Source organism: Ailuropoda melanoleuca, chromosome 5 (genome assembly GCF_002007445.2).
Source record: "Ailuropoda melanoleuca isolate Jingjing chromosome 5, ASM200744v2, whole genome shotgun sequence".
Taxonomy (NCBI): Eukaryota; Metazoa; Chordata; class Mammalia; order Carnivora; family Ursidae; genus Ailuropoda; species Ailuropoda melanoleuca.
This window is the reverse complement of record NC_048222.1, coordinates 34,012,804-34,033,570: the sequence shown is the minus strand read 5'-3', so window position 1 is coordinate 34,033,570 and position 20,767 is coordinate 34,012,804. Positions and strand designations below refer to the sequence as shown.

Genomic DNA, 20,767 nt, shown 5'->3' with positions numbered 1-20,767 from the left:
AAGAAAAGGCAAGGCAAGCAGCACTGAGGGCCCAGCTTGACCGGCTTTCTCGCTGTGGTGGCGTGTGAGTGGAGGTCTCACATCACTTTAGGGATCCCGCGATGGTGGGAGGGGTATAGCCAGGAGCAGTTGTTCCAGCGCCGGGTTGCCCACCTTAGTCGGAAGAAGTACACATGGCCCCTGTGGCCCAGTGGTTCCGCTTCCGGGTTTATCTCCCAGGAAGCTCTCGCGTGGGCTCAGAAGGGGACGTATGTGAGGGTGTTCGCGGAACTTAATTTGTGGCTGAGGAGAGCTGGAAGCCTGGGTGTCTGTCACCAGGGAAGCAGAGAGGTAAAATCTTGGGAAAGTTGTCCGTGAAGTCAGGAGCAGTGGATGAATGTCCACATGTAGGCATGGACCACACTAAGGACACACAAGTCACGGAAATTATAAAGAGATGCACACAAAACAAAAGCAGCCAAACGTAAAGATGGATTGTCACATACTTTACCCATAAGAAGGGTTACCTGTGTGAGGGAGCAGAATGAGGGCAGGACAGGGGAGTGTGAATGAATAAATGAGTAAAACAAGGGCTGGTGGACAAAATAAAATGCCTCTAGTGGAAGCTGAGGACCCTCTCCCTGGAAAAATGGACATATGCCCATCCACACAAATTTTAGCAAATGAATCCTGGGGTTTCACAAACCTTCTAACACGTATCCACAGTAAGCCATGAATCTCTGGGACGGTCAGTCGGACGTGTTGGAGCAGAACGCCCGTCTGTCTGAAGGTAAACGCGTCACACCAGATGTCTCATCCAGTGTGGAGCTGCTAAGGGGCTCTCAGCCGTGTCCTCACCTGGGGCTTCAGAGCTTACACCGGCGCCTGACAACCTGGCTTCACATTAAAATGACCCATGGAGCTTCTAAAGCTCCTGACACTCCCTGCTCCTGACCCCTCAGACACTCTAACTCAATTAGGTAGTAGCTAAGCACCCGTTTGTTTAAAGATTCCATCCTGAAACCAGGTTTGAAAACCACCGGCCACACAGCATCCAGAGGGGCGCCCGGGAGCACAGTTGCTGGGCATCTGCCTTCGGCTCAGGGCGTGGTCCGGCGTCCCGGGATCGAGCCCTGCGTCGGGCTTCTCCGCTGGGAGCCTGCTTCTCTCTCTCCCACTCCCCTGCTGTGTTCCCTCTCTCGCTGGCTGTCTCTGTCAAATAAATAAATAAAATCTTTTAAAAAATTAAATTAAATTAAATTAAAATAGAGTAAACAGTATCCAGAGTCCCTCTGAGGGAACCTCTGAGGTAGGATCCCCAAACTCTACGGGCTAAACCAATTACCAAGTGATTCTTTTGCACACTCAAGTTTAAGACCACTAGCTTAGGAAGAATTTTAGTTTTTCTTATTTTTTTTTTAAGATTTTATTTATTTATTTGACAGAGATAGAGACAGCCAGTGAGAGAGGGAACACAAGCAGGGGGAGTGGGAGAGGAAGAAGCAGGCTCATAGCAGAGGAGCCTGACGTGGGGCTCGATCCCATAACGCCGGGATCACGCCCTGAGCCGAAGGCAGACGCTTAACCGCTGTGCCACCCAGGCGCCCCAAGAATTTTAGTTTTTCAAGAGCTCATTTATTTGAGAGAGAGAGAGAGAACATGAGCAGGAGAGAGGGGACAGAGGGAGAGGGAGAAGCAGGCTCTCCGAGGAGCAAGGAGGGCTCGATCCCAGGACCCCGGGATCATGACCTGAGCCAAAGGCGGACACTTAACCAACTGAGCCACCCAGGCGCCCCAAGAATTATTCTAGAATTGGTATGGTTCCTTTTTCTGGTTTATACTCTTGAGTTTAGGTCTGTTTCCAGCAGGAGAGTGGGTTGGGATTGCAGGGCTGAAGATGTGGTTTCTCAAAGCCTCTTAATACAGAGCTCAATTAACTCTAGTACAGGAGAGCTCTGACAACCCCGTGACAAACGTGCTTTTGGGCTGAAACATCCAGTCACATAGGATGGGCTGGTCATACTGGTGGTCCCGTCTTGCTTGTGGCCATAGAGCAAGAGAATTAAACTCACACAAAGCTTTCCTCTGAAAGGGGTTTTTCCCAGCAGTAAATCAATCTTTTTAAATCAACTGAAAAGTCAAAAGACCAGCCCACATTTTTAAAAACGTCTACATCTGTTTAATGTTACTGTAATAACGATCATGAAAGGACTATTTGGTACTGGGGGGGTGTAACCCAGGATCTACCCTTTTCTCAGGATGGGAGCTTTTGTTTGCATTCATGGACAGTATTCAATTACTAGGTATTACGTGCTCGTAACTGCTTGAGGCAGAATACTAAGAGAAAATGTTTTTCTGTGAAAACAAATAATTAAAGCACTGCTCCCTCAGCAGACATCAAAATAGGGTGCCAATGGGGGCGACTTCCATGCCATCCGTACCTCAGGAAGCAGTCTGCGGTAACCCCGATCCCCACCACGCATTTGCTGCCAGTCCCCCTGGTGACTGGAAGTACCATGAGGCCCATCTGCGGGAGGGCTGGCCTGTCCTAGGAATGCAGACATGCGCTGCAGGGTTTTAGTCAGGATGGCGCCAACCAAGGGTTTCTTCACTCTGCTCCCAGGAGACTTCCTCTGAGAAAGTCTCACTCTCTGGTAGCCCCCAGCAATGAGGCCCCAGCGCCCTGACTTGCCATTCATTCCTGACTTTTCACATCACATCACTCTACCATCTGTGGTTCCCGTGTTGGGACATCGTGTTGGCAAAGTCTGCAAGGGAGGGGCTTGGGACTCATTGCCCCCACACAGGAGCCTGGGGCCAGCTCAGCCTCTCTAGCCCAGATAAAGGAACTGTCGGTGGCCCCGGATCCCTTCTGATCCCTCAGTTCCCCAGAGTACAAGAATTGACCTGGAGCCACAGGACGGAGGGGTCCATCAGTGGCTCACACGTACACATCCATGTTACTATGGATGGGAGGATTTTCTTCCCCACTTTACCTAGACCCTTTGATGTCCTCCCAGGCAATTTCTAGTATCTCTCAGCCCTAGCCCCCAGTCTGGGGAAGATTGTACTGCCTGTTCATGACAAGAAAAACAAGACATTGGCACATTAATGGGGTGTTTACCCTTTGCTGAACGAGAGCATGCGAGCCAATTCTTAAGCTGGATTTTTTCAGTGGAAGACAACTACAATTCAAAATCACAACATTTTTCAGGAATGACTCATCCTTGTAGCATATCTGGAGACCCCATGGTTGGCAAAGAGTGCACCACACAGCTAACTTTCTTCTGTGGCAAGTCTTTGATACAAACTGAGTCCCTCTGTCCCAGAGTTCCATTAAATAACAAAAGAAGAAATAAATAGGGAGATTAATTGCAATTGGAAACAAAGGCAATGATAATGTTAACTCAACCAAGAAAAGCGCCCCTTCACTCGGTTGGATCCTTCAGACACAGAATAGAACAGCAATCTAAAACCAATAGGAAAACTGGACCGAGGCTGGAGAGCAATCTTGTGGCACCATCTGGAAATAACATCCATGACAAATAGGAGTTCCCTGGTTCCTATTAGACTCCAATTTTAACCTTTATTATTTTTCCATTTGTTTTTTGTATTTACACCTTGTCTCCTGAAGTAGAATTATGAACTCTGAGAGCTGAGATTAGATTAGAATCTCCCCAGCCTCCCCACAGTTTTTAACACAGTGCTGGCCACAAAAACGGTACTCAAAAATACTTCTTTGGCTGAGAGTGACACTTTGAAATTGCCTTTGAGAAGTCTTAGCAGCTAAGCAAACTGCTCAAGACCTACTTCCTAGAAGCAGGAGAATGCAACAGCAGGCTTCTTGAGACTCAGGGAAAGAACAGCTCAGCAGGACACAGGAGGGAGCAGCCATCTTGATGGGAAAAAAGATAGAGTAGGGAAGTAATATTGGTATTAAAGAAAAGGCTAAGAGAAATGGAAGGTGGATCTTCATGGCAATAAAACAGAGGCAGCTAAGGTGCCATGTCAAGGACGGGTCTACAGAGGAAGGAAATGGTATCGAGGCAGTCCTGCTCTTCCTTTCTGATGGGGAAGAGCATTGTATGTTCACTCTGTAAATAATCAACATATTAAGTTAATTGCTGTAGACAAGAGGACTAGGAAAGGTGTCAAGAGGAACCCCTTGCCCTCCAAGGACATATTTGCCCCACCAGCCTGAAGAAACCATCCCAGCTGACATGACAGGGAATAGACCGTAGAGGCTCTTAGAGATTGAGTGGCTTATGAACACCAGCTCCTGCCCTTAGCCCAGAGGTTAAAGCAGCTGCTGCCCCTGGTCCCCAGTACATTGCCTGTGGTACTAACTGCCCTGGGGCAGAGCCGGGGGTCACGCTCCCTCAGCTGCTCCCCCAGTGGTGACACATCCCTGCCGGACACACACCAAGGGCAGCATGGGATTCTCCCAGGAGCTGCTGGTCATGGAGGTTATATGTGATTCAACCTCAACTCCCATCCTTTTCATTCCTCCTGAAGACGAGAAACTTAGCAACTGTCTTAGGTGTCCTTGACCATGGACTTGCGAGGGTCCCCCTCTGGCCCCTTGGTTTGCTGAGAGGGTGATACCCATCACTCCTGTCTGTGGTTGCTGCTTCCAGCGTGCAATCCCACATCACAGTTCATCACCTACGCGGGTCCCTACGCTGCCAGGCAGTGGTCATGGTTCGGTTACAAAGGACGTGTGTATGCATGTACCTCCCACATCAATCCAACCTTGAGAGGCAGCTCATCCTAATCTCACAAACGAGGACTCTGAGATCCAGCTGGGATTCAAGTCCAAGTCTCTGGGCCCCAGGGAGTGCCCCCGGTCTAAGCTCCAGGGATACAAGTGTGAATTAAACAGATGTGGTCACTCTCCTCGGGGCACTTATGATACTGAGAAAAGGGACAAAGCAAGTCAGCAGGCAATTCCCGCACGGTGTGCCGTGATGACAGAAGTTCAGGGCTCTGTGGAACATGTGGGGTGACTCCGTTGCAGACCTGTACAGCCCTGCAGAGGAAAAGACATCTCTGCTGCAACTACGGAGTTCGGTAGAAATTAGCCAGATGAAGAAAGATGTTCCAAGAAAAGGAAACAGCCCCAAGGCGAGCCACGGTGACACTTGATGGAACTGAGGGACCTGAGGCCATTCGGGCCAGCCTAGAAAGGCGAGGGGCGGGGGCAGGGGGAGGGGGTGAGAAGATTCTGGAGAAGTCCACACAGCCAGAGCATGAAGAGTTTAATTAGCCCTGTTAAGGAATCTGGATTTTGTCCGGTGGTCCCTGGGGAGCCCTTGAAGAGTTTTGTGGGGTTTTTTTTTTTTTTTGCATTTACAGTACTTTATTCATCCAAAAAAATACACAATTAAGTGGACCTATGCAATTCAAATCTGTGTCATTCAGGGGTCAACTGTACTTTGATCATCTTTAGCACTATTTTGTAGTTTTAAGTGCCTAAACATTGTACATATATTGTTACATTTATCTCAAGTACTATATGCTCTTTTTCTGATGCTGTTGTAAATGTTCATGGGCTTTTATTTCAATTTTAAATTCTAATTCTACATTGCTAGCACATAGAAATGAAATTTTCTGTCTTAAGATTGTTAAGCCATTTTACAGTTCTAGTAGGTTTTTTTGCATATTAGGATTTTCTACGTATAAGACCATGTGGTCTGCAAATAAAGACTGTTATGCTTCTTTCCCCCCCCCCAATCTATACCCTTATTTATTCCCTCCCCCACACCTTCATTCCCTGACTAGACTGAATGTGTTCTTCCTAAGATTGGAACTGAGATTAGGATGATTATTCTGACCAGCTTGAAGAGTTTTAAGCAGGAGAATAGTAAGGTCAGGTTTGCATTTAAGAAGGCTTGCAGGCTAAACTGCTTGGGAAATGGCCTGAAGGCAGGTAGCAAGAATGATCGGTAGGGGAAGAAAGGGATAAAGAAAAGGGGGGTAATCATGGGGCAACTGGGTGGCACAGCGGTTAAGCTTCTGCCTTCGGCTCAGGGCGTGATCCCCGCGTTGCGGGATCGAGCCCCACATCAGGCTCCTCCGCTATGAGCCTGCTTCTTCCTCTCCCACTCCCCCTGCTTGTGTTCCCTCTCTCTCTGGCTGTCTCTATCTCTATCGAATAAATAAATAAAATTAAAAAAAAAAAAAGAAAAGGGGGGTAATCAGAAGGGGGAATGAAACATGAGAGACTATGGACTATGAGAAACAAACTGAAGACTTCAGAGGGGAGGGGGTGGGGGAATGGGATAGACTGGTGATGGGTAGTAAGGAGGGCACGTATTGCATGGTGCACTGGGTGTTATACGCAACTAATGAAGCATCAAACTTTACATCGGAATCTGGGGATGTACTGTATGGTGATTAACATAATATAATAAAATAAAATAAAAAAATGAAAAAAAATATATATATATATATTCATGTTTCCTAGCTTTGTCTGCTAAGAATGTCTAAAAGCAGTGACCTTTCACTAGCAACGAGGACACCCAGAGCCCAGATCTTAGTTTCTAAATGTCATTCTCTGATTAAAGGAAGCGGGGCTTCTTGGAGGAATGGCTGATTCTAGGACTGGAACAGAAAAAAATAGAAGATGAGCCTGGAGCATTTTGTAGTGCCTGAAAGTCCAGAAATACTCAACAAAAGAATGGTTGCACATGGACGGCACTGGAGGAGATAATGCTAGGTGAAATAAGTCAAGCAGAGAAAGACAATTATCATATGATTTCTCTCATCTATGGAACATAAGAACTAGGATGATCGGTAGGGGAAGAAAGGGATAAAGAAAGGGGGGTAATCAGAAGGGGGAATGAAACATGAGAGACTATGGACTATGAGAAACAAACTGAGGCCTTCAGAGGGGAGGGGGGTGGGGGAATGGGATAGACCGGTGATGGGTAGTAAGGAGGGCACGTATTGCATGGAGCACTGGGTGTTATACGCAACTAATGAATCATCGAGCTTTACATCGGAAGCCGGGGATGTACTGTATGGTGACTAACATAATATAATAAAAAATCATAAAAAAAAAAAAGAATGTGGGGAGCCACGCAAGCCTCTGCTCCTTCTCTGAGGCAGTGAGAGGAGGAAGAAAGCCAGGAGGAATGCTGTGAGAGATACGACAGAGGGGAGGACAGAGAATGGATGCGTTGAGTGAAGATGCTAATGGAGGGAGGGGCAGGAGCACGTGGGTGAGTGTCCGTGCTGGGCAGTGAGATGAGGAAAGGTAAGAGGAAGGTGAGGGGTTTTCAGAAGAGAGGGGGGCGATCATTTCTTCAGCTGTGTTTGTCAGGAAATAAAGCTGGGCTGGGAAGGAGACCTGGGAGCTGCCTGTGGGGATGACAAGTGAAGGCACTGGTGTGATGGAGTGTCCGGGGAGAGGGTCACAACAAAACCCTGAGGATTCGCAGCATCTAAGGAACAGCTGCAGAAGAGGAGACAGAAAGAGCTGCCAGGGCGAGAGATGGCTGATGCGACATGGAAGCCAAGAAGGGAGAAGGGCTTGCACTCTGCGGACAGTGTCCAGCGTGGTGCTGGGCACGCGTGGCTGCTGTGGGGTCACTGAAGGCTGGGTGTCACGGGAAGCGAGGCTTGTGAAAGAGCAGCCAGAGGGCTGCATTCCTTCTCCCTTCCAAGCCCAGGCCTTGCCCCAAGGTAGAGATTTTTCTGTGCAGTGCACAGAGCCGCCTGCCAGCCCCCACGTTGGAAATGCCCCCCAGCAACGCTGTCCTTCCTGAAATGAGCCCGTGCAGCCAATGACTCCCAGAGAGGAATGCCTTGGCGCCAGGAGGAGACCCTCGGGGGCGCACAGGTTGAGTCACAGAGCCTTCTCTCTGGCCCTGCCCAAGGGGCAGCCCCCCGACACGGGCCAGCCCCCTCACCCAGGGAGCAGCTGCTGAGGATGTTGTCCAGAGGAGCAGCGAGCCCTGAGAAGAGTCAGCATAGGTTCAACCACCTTGGACCCAGGCTGGTTCCGTGAGCCACATCATAAATGGGAATGTGCCTCTTCTGTCAGGAAGGAGGCTCCCCTTCCCGATGATCAGAACTTAGTCTGGGCCAGAGGAAGGGGAAGTAGTGGGGCTGAGAGAGACGTGGGCTGGACAGGTACGGAGATGCAGGTGGGCAAGGAAGAACGTGGCAGAAATAGGGTTCACCTTCTTCCTCATCTCTCCTGCGTCCCCTGCCCTCTCCCCCTCTTCTCCTGGGGCTGGGCTTTCTTAGTCAAGTTCGTCTTGACAACCGGAGATCAGGAACACATGTGGGTGGGGCGGCCTGGAGCAGTGACAACTGCAGAGTGGAGGGAAAACGGTGTTGTGGACAGGACAGCCCTCAGCCCACACCTCTTCGGTGGGAAAGTCCGTTTTAGCTCGGCACCGGGCTGCAGAGGAGAGACCGGAACGGCTCATGGCTTCCCCCACGGTGTCTGCCAACCCTGGCCGGCGGCTCTTTGGAGCGGGCTCACCACAGCACTAAGCAGCTCACTCCAGGACAAATGTGGGCACCGCGGAGGCTGAGGCCGGGGGTGGGGGGGGCCTTCAGCCCGGGCCCCCTCATCGGGGCTTCGCTGAACAGCTGCTATGGAGACTGCCTGTTAGCCTCCATATCGTCCCCTTTTCCTTCTCTACTCTGGTTTCCTCCAGAACCGACCTGAATTTCAGCAGCTCTGCAGCCTTGCTCTCCTAGCTTCCTTATTCTCGAGAATCCAAATACGTGAGTGAGCTCTACAGGAACAGGCGCTAAAGAGGAGTCGTTCACCGAGTGATGAAGGCTTGTCAAACCCTGTGCAGTCCTAGGTGCTGGGATGGACACAGCCAACAATCAGACAGTTATAGTCCCCCAACTTGGCAGAACTTACAGGATGAAAATAGCCCTCGTCTTCGCAGTGGCCTGGGCCACACCTCAGATGCTGCCTGCCCAGCAGGCAAAGGCCAGTGTGAGCCCACAGAGCCCAGCACTAGGACTTACAAGAATGTCTGCTGAACCGAATTCAGTCTGAATGGCATCAAATGGGACTGCACGTCTCTCCCGAAGGTGACAGGCCCTAGCTGAAGAGAGCACATCCATAAATCTGTCACAAGCCTGAACACCCTAATAAGGGAGCTGGGGTGGAGTCCCAAGAAACCTAACATTGAGAGGAAATTTAGTCCCCTTCCTTGGAAACTTCCCATCTGCAGTTCCAGTCCTAGCAGCCAGACTTGGCAAATAGCAGTGACATAATTCACACTTCTCCATCAAGCCCAGGGCCGTCGCGGCACTCTGGCCTCTGCCCACATCGTTCTCCTGCCTGGAATGCCCTCCTCTTCCCACCTCCTCTAACAAAATCCTACACCACTAAAGAACTTACAGACGAAACAACATGATACCTGGGATTGACTGGGATCCAGAAAGATTTGGGGCGTGGGTAGGGAATGCAGAGAGAGGAGATCGTTAAAATCAAATTGGCCCAGTGTTGATAGTTAATGAAGCATGATGGTGGGTAGAGTTCTCTAACATGTCCTATGCATCCGTAAAAGCCAGGTCAATCCTACTTTGTACGTGAAGTTTTCCTGACTACTCTCCACTCGGGGACAGGCCCCTCCCTAGTCATACTCCAGTGACTTAGCCAGGGCTATCCACGGTAGCACAATGATTTACTGTAGCCATTTATTATGGATTTGTTTCATAGCCTTTCAGTTGCCCTTTAAATTCCATGGCAGAGAGGAGAACGGAAAGACTGACATTTCCTAAGGCCCCCCCAAGTATAGAGGACCAGACTGCATGTTTCTCACGTAGGCCAGATCCTACAGCAGTTCGCCAGCACAAAGCTGGGCTCTCGGCGGGCATCTCATACATATTTGTTGGAAAATATATAGGAGTCATTAAGTAAACATCAGCCTAGCCATCTGGCGGACTAGTAGACAGCCATCAAAGATAATGGACAAGCTTCTAATGACGTGCGGAGGGATTAGTACTGTTAAGTGAAAAATAACCAAAGCACAAAATCATATGCATGGTACGATCTTAACTCTATAAAAACTGAGGAGGAAAAAGACTGGATGGATCTCAAACTGTGCTGATTTCTGGGGAGGGCTCATTAGGGATTTTTGTTTTTTTTCTGTTTTCATACTTTCAAAATGTGATTTAACATCATATACAACAGGAGTCACAACCTTCTTCTGTCAAGAGTCAGAGAATATATAGTTTCAGCTTCACAGGCCATACAACCATTGCCACAACTACTCAGCTCTGCCTGTGAGACCTGAAAGCAGCCATAGACAATGTCTAAATGAATCAAGGTGGCTGTGATCCAATACTATTTTATGTACAGAAGTAAGTGGTGGCCTAGATGTGTCTCACGACCAGCCATAGTTGGCCAGCCTCTGACCTATTACTTTATAATCAGAAAAAAATTATTTAATTTATAGTAAGCATGTATTCTCAGCTGTAACTATAGGATCTTGGTACTGCGATTAATAGAGAACAGTGGGGTACAAAAGTCTTACAGCCATACTTTATTCCTGTACCCTTGCATCATAAAACACTCAAAATTGCAAGTCATAAACTACAGAATATTAGGATGCATATTCTGTGCTGGATAGAGAAGTAAAAAATCATGATACCAGTAATTAATACAAATTTTAGCTCTACTTTTAAGCCCACTCTATGTCATTTATTTAGATTTTCTTTTATATCTTTCCATAAATTTTTAAATTATTTTACAGAGTTCTCAGGAATCTATTATTTTTAAAGCATAATTTGGGATGAACAGAAAACAGCAAATTCTTTTTTTTTCCCCCTGCAGATTTTCTGAAGCAAAGGCCCTGGGAGAAAATATAAATGAAACAAGAAGTAAGATTGGTAAGCAGGTGATATTCTGTGAGCCTCTTTCACAGACCATTTTCCTGGTGAAAATCAGGTCATGATGTCCCTCCAAATAACCATGAAGCCGAGTTTCAACACATCCCTGCCAAGGAAGCCTCTTTGAGAGTGCCTTTCCTTGGAAGTTTGTCATCTCCCCCACCATCCATCAGGAAAAGTGTTTTCTTTTGTCTAGAACTTGAACTTTTCATCCTCATGCCAGCCTGAGCTCTAGCATCCCAATGAGAAAGTTTTGCTTTCCCCCGGTGTTCCTCAACAATAGCTCAACTGCTCCTAGCTGCAAGACTGCAGTCATGTTTCATATTTTCAAGTGCTGTGGAACACTTCAACACACACACACACACACACACACACACACACACCCAAAACTTACACTTAACATTTTTGGCACAGGTGTGCATTTTGCATTTTTCAGCACCATTCAATAAGCCAGTGAGAGGAGAAGGAAAATGAACCTCTATGCCTTCCCAGGACACAGGCTGCCCAGCAGGGCTCCGCCACTTAGGTGGGTATCCCTGGAAAGATGAGGTTAAGGCAGGCGGCAAACTCAATAAAAGTATGCCTCATATTTTTGTCAAAGTGGGAGGAAAATGTTTCCTTCATCCCTAGCTAGAAGACACCCAGGGACCCATTACCCAGGCTGAGGCAGCTCTGCAGAGGGGGGCCTCTTATGCCTTTGCCTCTTGCCAGAGAAGCTGTCCTGCATCCATCTCCCTTGTCCCCACCTTCCTCTGCTCCTAAGTGAGGACAAGACAGAAGCCACTGTGAGTGTCCCCTTTGGCTTTTCCGACAGGATATGGAAAATTACAACAGCTTCAGGCATTCATTCTCCTTTTTTTTTAAATAATAATTTTTTATTATGTTATGTTAGTCACCATACAGTATATCCTTAGTTTTTGATGTAATGGTCCATGATTCATTATTTGCGTATAACACCCAGTGCACCATGCAATATGTGCCCTCCTTGATACCCATCAACAGCCTATCCCATTTCCCCACCCCCCTCCCCTCTGAAGCCCTCAGTTTGTTTCCCAGAGTCCATAATCTCTCATGGTTCATTCCCCCTTCTGTTTACCGCCCCCTTCATTCTTCCCTTCCTTCTCCTACCGATCTTCCTATTTCTTATGTTCCATAAATGAGTGAAACCATATGATAATTTTCTTTCTCTGCTGGACTTACCTCACTTGGCAAAATCTCCTCCAGTCCCGTCCATGTTGCTGCAAATGTTGTGTAATCATTTGTTCTAATGGCTGAGTAATATTCCATTCTATGTATGGACCACATCTTCTTAATCCAATCATCCATTGAAAGGCATCTTGGCTTCCGCCACAATTTAGCTATTGTGGACAATGCTGCTATGAACATTGGGGTGCAAACGGCCCTTCTCTTCACTATGTCTGTATCTTTGGGGTAAATACCCAGGAGTGCAATTGCTGGATCATAGGGTAACTCAAATATTTTTAACTTTTTGAGGAACCTCCACACTGTTTTCTGAAGTGGCTGTAACAACTTGCATTCCCACCAACAGTGTAAGAGGGATCCGCTTTCTCTACAACCTCTCCAACATTTGTTGTTTCCAGCCTTGTCAATTATTGCCATTCTGAGGTGGTATCTCAAGGTGGTTTTGATTTGCATTTCCCTGATGGCTAATGATTTTGAACATTTTTTCATGTGTCTGTTAGCCATTTGTATGTCTTCATTGGAAAAGTGTCTGTTCATATCTTCTGCTCATTTTTTGATTCCATTATTTGTTTCTCGTGCATTGAGTTTTAGAAGTTCTTTGTAGATCTTGGATACCAGTTTTTTATCTGTAGTGTCATTTGCAAATATCTTCTCCTATTCCGTGGGCTGCCTGTTAGTTTTTTTGACTGTTTCCTTGGCTGTGCAGAAACTTTTGATCTTGATGAAGTCCCACAAGTTCATTTTTTCTTTTGTTTCTCTTGCGTTTGGAGATGTGTCATGAAAAAAGTTGCTGTGGCCGATGTCAAAGAGGTTGCTGCCTATGTTCTCCTCTAGGATTTTGATGGATTCCTGTCTCACATGGGGGTCTTTCATCCATTTGGAGTTTATCTTTGTGTATGACGTGAGAGAGTGGTCAAGTTTCATTCTTTTGCATGTAGCTGTCCAATTTTCCCAGCACCATTTATTGAAGAGACTGTCTTTTTTCCACTGGTTGTTTTTTCCTGCTTTGTCAAAGATTAGTTGCCCAAAGAGCCGAGGGTCCATTTCTGGGTTCTCTATTCTGTTCCATTGGTCTATGTGTCTGTTTTTGTGCCAGTACCATGCTGTCTTTGTGATCACAACTTTGTAGTATAGCTCGAAATCCGGCATTGTGATGCCCCCAGCTTTATTTTACCTTTTCAACAGTTACTTGGTGATTCGGGGCATTTTCTGGTTCCATACAAATTTAAGGACTATTTGTTCCAGTTCCATGAAAAATGTTATCGGTATTTTGATCGGGATAGCATTGAAAGTGTAGATTGCTCTGGGTAGCATAGACATTTTAACTATGTTTATTCTTCCGATCCATGAGCATGGAATATTTTTCCATCTTTTTATGTCTTCCTCAATATCTTTCAAAAGTGATCTATAGTTTCTAGNGATTTGTAGTTTCTAGAATATAGATCCTTTACGTCTCTGGTTAAGTTAATTCCAAGGTAACGTATGATTTTTGGTGCTATTGTAAATGGAATAGATTCCCAAATTTCTCTTTCTTCAGTCTCATTACTCATGTATAGAAATGCAACTGATTTCTGAGCATTGATTTTGTATCCCGCCACATTACTGAATTGCTCTATAAGTTCTAGTAGTTTGGGGGTGGATTCTTTTGGATTTTCCATATAGAGTATCATGTCATCTGCGAAGAGAGAGAGTTTGACTTCTTCTTTGCCGATTTGGATACCTTTTATCCCTTTTTGTTGTCTGATTGCTGTTGCAAGGACTTCTAGCACTATGTTGAATAATAATGGCGAGAGTGGGCATCCTTGTCGTCTTCCTGATCTTAAGGGAAAGGCTTCCAGCTTTTCCCCATTGAGAATGATATTCGCTGTAGGCTTTTCATAGATGGTTTTAATGAAATTGAGGAATGTACCCTCCATCCTTACACTCTGAAGTGTTTTAATCAGGAAAGGATGCTGTATTTTGTCAAATGCTTTTTCTGCATCTATTGACAGGATCATATGGTTCTTGACTCTTTTCTTGTTGTTATGATCTCTCACACTGATCGAATTGCAAATGTTGAACCACCCTTGCATCCCAGGGATGAATCCCACTTGGTATTGATGGATAATCCTTTTAATGTACTGTTGAATCCTATTAGCTAGGATCTTGTTGAGAATTTTGGCGTCCATATTCATTAGAGAAATCGGTCTGTAATTCTCCTTTTTGANTCCATATTCATCAGGGATATTGGTCTGTAATTCTGCTTTTTGATGGGGTCTTTGCCTGTTTTGGGGATCAAGGTAATACTGGCCTCATAGAAAGAGTTTGGTAGTTTTCCTTCTGTTCCTTTTTTTTTGAAACAGCTTAGAAGAGTAGGTATTATTTCTTCTTTGAATGTTTGGTAGAATTCCCCAGGAAATCCATCAGGCCATGGAGTCTTGTTTTTAGGGAGGTTTTTGATCACTGCTTCAATCTCTTCATAATTAATTGGTCTGTTTAAAAAATCAATTTCTTCCTCTTTCAGTCTTGGTAGTTTATAGACTTCCAGGAAGGCATCCATTTCTTCCAGGTTGTTTAATTTATTGGCATTAAGCTGTTGATAAAAGTTTCTAATGATTCTTCCTATTTCATTGGTGTTGGTTGTGACCTCTCCCTTTTCAGTCATAATTTTATTAATTTGGGTCCTTTCTCTATTCTTTTGAATAAGTCTGGCCAGTGGCTTATCGATCCTATTTATTCTTTCAAAGAACCAGCTTCTCGTTCTGTGGATTTGCTCTACTGTGCTCCTGGTTTCTAATTCATTGATCTCTAATCTTGATCAACTGCCTTCTCATGCGTGGGTTTGGCCTGTTCTTCTGTTCCAGCTCCAGCTTCTGGAGGTGAGAATATAAAAACTGCATTTTAGATTTTTCTGTTCTTTTGAGTGAGGCTTGGATGGCTATGTATTTTCCCCTTAAGACTGCCTTTGCAGTGTCCCACAGGTTTTGGACTGTTGTGTTTTCATTCTCGTTGGTCTCCATAAATTGTTTAAATTGATTTTTAATTTCCTGGTTTACCCAATCATTCTTGAGCAGGATGGTTCTTAGTTTCCAAGTGTTTGAGTTTCTTCCAAATTTTTCCTTGTGATTGAGTCCCAATTTCAAAGCATTGTGGTCTGAGACTATGCAGGGAATAATATCTGTCTTTTGGTATCAGTTGAGACCTGTTTCGTGACCCAGTATATGGTCTTCTGGAGAAAGTTCCATGTGCATTCGAAAAGAATGAGTATTCTTTGGTTCTGGGGTGTAGTGTTCTGTATATTTCTATGAGGCACTCAGTCTTTCACTAGGAGTCTCACATTCTTCTCTGCCACCTGAGGCAGCTGGGCCCTGAGCAGTGTCCAGCACCGTGCAGAGAATCTCTATAGTCTCAGGGATTCTCAACCTAAGATCTAGGAACTTGGGGGGGGGGGGAATGAGCCTTTATTTTCACCAACCTCTACCTGCAATTTATCGTACTTTCAGTAATGAATGTAGGCAGCTGACCCCAGTAGGATTAGCAACACCTGTCACCCATGGAAATTGCAGATGTTTTCATTTCACAGCCCATTGTGGCAGATATCATAAAACATCTTTCATACTCATCAGGAGTTCAAAATTATGGTTGTTATTAGACTCACCATTAGATCTTATTATTTAATGCGTTTGTATAAAAGCATATAGATATTTAAAAGTTTAAAATTTGGATAACTGTTTCATTTTAACTGATTTCTCTTTAAAATCCACTTTAAAAAAAAAAATTCTATGCACCCAAAAAAATCATCATCCTGAGAAAGGGTCCATGGTTTCATCAGACTGCCAGAAGGATCCCTGGCAAAAAACAAAGATTACAAACTTGTTTCTTATTTCCCAAACCCCTAAAACTACGTGAAAAAGAAAACTGAGTGTTAAGGGTGTGTACATTTTTCTGGAGATAATATCCATAGTTTGTCTGATTCTCAGAGGGGTCAGTGACCCAGCCAATAAGGAAATTGGTTCTAGGTCAGTGCCCCATCAGCAGTGCCAAGACATTAGGCAAAAAGCACACCCTGCTGAGGAGTAGCTCAGTCCCAGCAGCAGGACCGTGCTGGCCCATGTAGCTGGATGACCTGGAAGGAAGGGAGGAGGGAAGGGAGAGGGGAAGGGAGGGGGAAGGGGAAGCAGGCCTCAGTGCATCCAGGGCCAACCTGTCAGCCTTGAGGGACTCAAAGGACCCAGTGGTCTGTTTTTATCCCTGGAGTGATAAGAGGGAAAGACCTTTTATAAACTGCTTCTCCCCAAAAAGTAATATAAAGTTTTGCTCTTGAAAAATATCTAACTCTCTCAACCAAAGTAAAACCAAAGTGTTCATTCCAACACTATTGAAATAGATTCATGATGAAAGACACCAATGGCCTATACTAATACAGTTTTTCACTCTGAGTATAGGTGGTTGTCATAAATAATTCTGAATTCTCCATAATTTTGGTGCAATATCATATGTTCATGGATCCGGTTTGCCACATTCTCAAGAGGCAAGTCAGATGCTGCCCTACAGCTCTGTGGGTTGTGAGGGCTGTAATTTTCCTCTCAGAGAGGATGATCTGGACACACGAAGGGTCCAGATATGCTAGCAGAAACCCTGGGCAAGTGGACCTTTGTTTTTTTTTTTCTGGATCATAACAAGCAGAGCTCATACCAGCGTTGAGATTCAAGCATTCACTGTACCAAAAAAGAAGCTAGTTTAGTGGTGTTAATAGCGCCAATGTCACTCTTCCTTTACTTTATGCAAAGAGCAGACCAAGACCCACCCCCTGGCCACCCATCTTCCTAATGTGCTTTTGATCCAAGGGGGGCCAGGTGCGGTGGATCACTGAGACTCAGCCTCATTACTGAGCAAGCTCTCATGGTGCTTGACCCCAGGAAGTAGCCTACCATCACTGCATATCAGAGGCATGGCTAAGATTAAGGAAATATAAGGTGGAACTTGTACACACATTTAAATGTAAAATCTCCAAGGCGATCTTGAAGGAAACTGGCTTCAGGAGATTTGTGACCTTTCTAAGTACAATTTTTCCTAGGGAGAAATGAAATCAAGTGGAATTTTCAGTCCCCAGTGACTAAAATCTTAGACTTAGTGAATCTAAGAGTCAGGAGGTGGGAGCTTGGCACAGATATACCATCACATGTGTGGAATGTGACTCAGCTCCGCTCCCAAACTGTGCCACATCCTGCCTCTGGACCCCGAGGAGGGAATGGGATGCTGTGTAGTGCGTGTGGAATTGGCCTGCAGAGAGGAAATGAAAACTGTATTTGTGAACTACACATCAACCAGCCCGTGTGTTTCAAGTTCAGGTTCCTTCCTGGGTAATTTGTTTCTCCCTGACATTGTGATCTAGAACTACCACTTGAGTTTCATCCTCAAGAATTCCTAAAGGCTAACAATTCAGTTATAACCACATAATATCTAATTTTACGTGGCGTAGTAAGTCAACCAAAACATCCATGTTCTTTCCTTTTGTAACAAGCTAACCCAAACTAGGTAGATAAACTCTTGCCACCAAGTCCTTTTCTGTCCTTCTCTGTACACCATTTACATCAATTCTGATGTCAAATCAGTTGAAATCAGAAATGGAAGAAATAGCCAATTTAGAATCTCCCCGAAAAAAGTAGAGTCTTTGTTTCTGTAAGAGAGGCATTTCATTGTATTTACATGTCCCATACACAAGAGCATTAGACTACTTTTCATCACATGGGCTGTGTATTTTACACATTCACATACACCCTGTTTCCATGCATCGTATCTCTAAAAATTCCATTGAGCCCAAACCGGGGCAGGGAGGGGGGGCAGAAATAGACTGTGTGAGAAGCAATGGCATCAACCAGGCCACTTTTCACTTGCTGGAATTCTGGGATTCCTTCTTTTACATCAGTGCTCTGCCATTGGCAGCATTGTCTTTGGCAACAAGGAACAATGCAGGGCTGCCCTTTGGCATAAGACCCACCCCTAGACCAGTCCAGGAGTCAGCTGCTTTGGAGGCAGGGGAAAGAGCTTGACTGGCACCTCTTCATCCTCCACCAACCCCTCCAGGCCTAAATGAAACCTAACATCACAGGATGCTGCACGGAAGGGTTTTCACTAGTGGGCCAATCAGTGATCAATTCAAAAGTCACAGGAAATGTAATAGCAGTAGCTGTTAGTGGAAGGTGAAAGGAAACACCAAACGCTAGAAAGCTAACAAAACACTCTGTAAGGTTTCTTTCTCCTACTCCAAATTCAAAGGACTCCAGCCACCCCTCCCTCCATTTGGACAACATTCTTTAATAAAATGTTTCTCTTACACATTTGGGCATTGGGAAAATCATTTCTCAGATCCAGGTCTCCATCAACAGGGTAAATAGGACGATTTTCAGTTGTGTGCCTTTCTGTACTTGGATCTTCCCTTGAGGTTTGCTTCTGGACCTATTGATGCATGTGGTTTCTAGTAGCTTATTCAGGAGTAGGGGAAAGATGACATCCGGGTCATTTTGCTAGATCATGAAGACCTGAATTAAGTATATCTTTTGTTACTCTTTGTCACTAGTCCCAATTAACAGCCACCCCAACAACAGTTTCCACCATGTATGAGGCACTGACTGTGCCGTGCCAAAACTTGACATATGGCTCATTTAATCCTCTCAAAGGACCATAACCTCTAGGGGGGCAGGAGTGTTACCTTATGAGGTATATTCTAGATCACAATTTTTAGTCTTAATGATTCCAGAATCAAGATACATTTGGCCATTTTTTCACATTTTACAAACCTCTGGAATGAAGATGAGTCTTAACATTGACGTAATCTAGGTTATGTGAAATAGGGAATTCCGTTATTTTGCAGATTTTTTAAAAATGGAGTTTCAGTGAGGTTGCCTGCTATATGACTAAGTCAGAATCAAATTCCATCTCTGTCCAGCTCCAAAACTTTTAAATACAGTTTATGATCTCCATAAAGTCAGACTTATCTGACTTGGACATGTTCTTCTGAGTTTAAATTTTCACTCAGCTGTTACTCAGGTCTCCTTGAATCTTTGGCCTTTATCCGGTGTACCCAACAAAAGACTCAAACTACACCTTGGCTCATGTACACACAGCCCAAGAAGATGAAAAGGGTCTTTGTAACATGATTAACGATAGGTCGTTTTGTGCCTATTGGGACTCAGTTGCAGGGGCGGGTGGCCCCTGAAACACAGCCTGCTCTTGCTCTCATTTCCATGTGCACCAGCCCAGGCTTGCGTCTTCCCTTAGGAACGGATGACTTTTTCTGGTTTGCAGAAAGATATGCTATGGACTTGCAGTAGCCCTGGTAGGGTTCAGTGTCCCACATGGGTTTCAACCATCCTCTTCGGTGGTTTGGAAAATAGAATAGTGGGGTTGTATTTTCAGGCTCCATACAATTCCAACTGAGTGGGTTTAGTGATGCTTCAGGAAACAAAGCATTAACTTAGATCAGGTTTAGTAGGAATGGGTGTCATGAAGTACTTCCGCTTCATGCAAAACAGTCACCAATAAGCACCGGAGAAAGCCTGATTAAGGGCAGCATAGAAGTCTTCAGTGACTGCAAGATAAAAATATGTTACCACCAAGTGGAAAATACTATCCTCTCAAAACTGAGACATGCAGAAGCCACGACTTCCTCTCTGCCCAGCATGTCCATGTACACATTGCATTTGCTCTATGAGAAGAGAGGTGGTTCAGAGAAAAGCAGCTGAGGTGATGAGTAGATCTTTTGCTTTAAGAAACAACTCACCCCGTGTTTATTTTAAATAACAAGCTTTGTCTGTGTTTTAGAGTATTCTTGTGATTTTTTTAAAACTACACTTATCAAAAATATTCTATTAATTTGTGCTCCATTTGTATTGGCCAGGATGTTTGGCTGTAAGCGTAAAAGGAAATTTACTGTCTCATGTAACCCAAAAGTCAGAGGAGTACAGTTGGCTTCACATGTTCCCTTCTTTACCTCCTCCTCCTTCTCTTCTTCCTTTACTTTCTCCTCCTCCCCCTTCACCCCTCCTTCCATCTCTCAGTGCTACTTGACTAAGCTCCCCGATGGCCTCACCCCATTTAGTGACAAGGTACCTCTGAAAGCTCTCGGTTTACATGGTCTATGGAATTCATAGTCCCAGTAAATGCGATCTTCCCCAACAATATTGGCAAAAAGTCCCTGGAGGGAGGGTGCTTAGCCTGGCTTAAGTCATGTGCCCATCTCTAAAGCAATTCCTCCATCCAATGAAACACTTTGATTGGCTGGGACTGGTTGCTCTGCCCATTTCTAGGAGGGAGATTTAACCTGCCCACATAAACTGAACAAGATTTTTAAGGTATTGAAGAATCATCTTTCTCCAAAGAAAGAAACTCTGGGCACACAACCACCAAGTTCACTACAGACCTTTCAGAAATGTGTCTGTGGTTTGAAACAGAAAGTTATCTGTAAAGGAATGAATTGTAGGTCCTATGAGAAAAGATAACAGTTGAAGTGATTTATCCAATAAAAAAGAAAGCTGTGCACAGGGAATTTAAAAAGCTGGTTTTAAGTATCAGTGCTTCTGTTATTATGGAAGAAATACAGAATTACATGCTAAAAAATTATCGGGCTGGTAAGAAAATTGAGATTGGGGCAACCTCTCAAAACCCATGCAACTTTATAACTGGAGCTCTAACAAAACCAATTACAATCCTAATAAAAATAATGATGTAAACAGAA

General features: G+C 45.0%; 1 protein-coding gene across 12 annotated transcripts in view; it reads left to right on the top strand.

The window, feature by feature from the left end:
* KIF6 (kinesin family member 6) overlaps positions 1–20,767 on the top strand; it is a 465,947-nt gene that overhangs the window by 351,007 nt on the left and 94,173 nt on the right. For all 12 annotated transcript variants that reach the window (XM_034660659.1, XM_034660662.1, XM_034660661.1 and 9 more), the window contains one exon: positions 10,793–10,848. In XM_034660659.1, the coding sequence (XP_034516550.1) occupies positions 10,793–10,848 (56 nt within the window). The remainder of the gene's footprint in view (positions 1–10,792; positions 10,849–20,767) is intronic.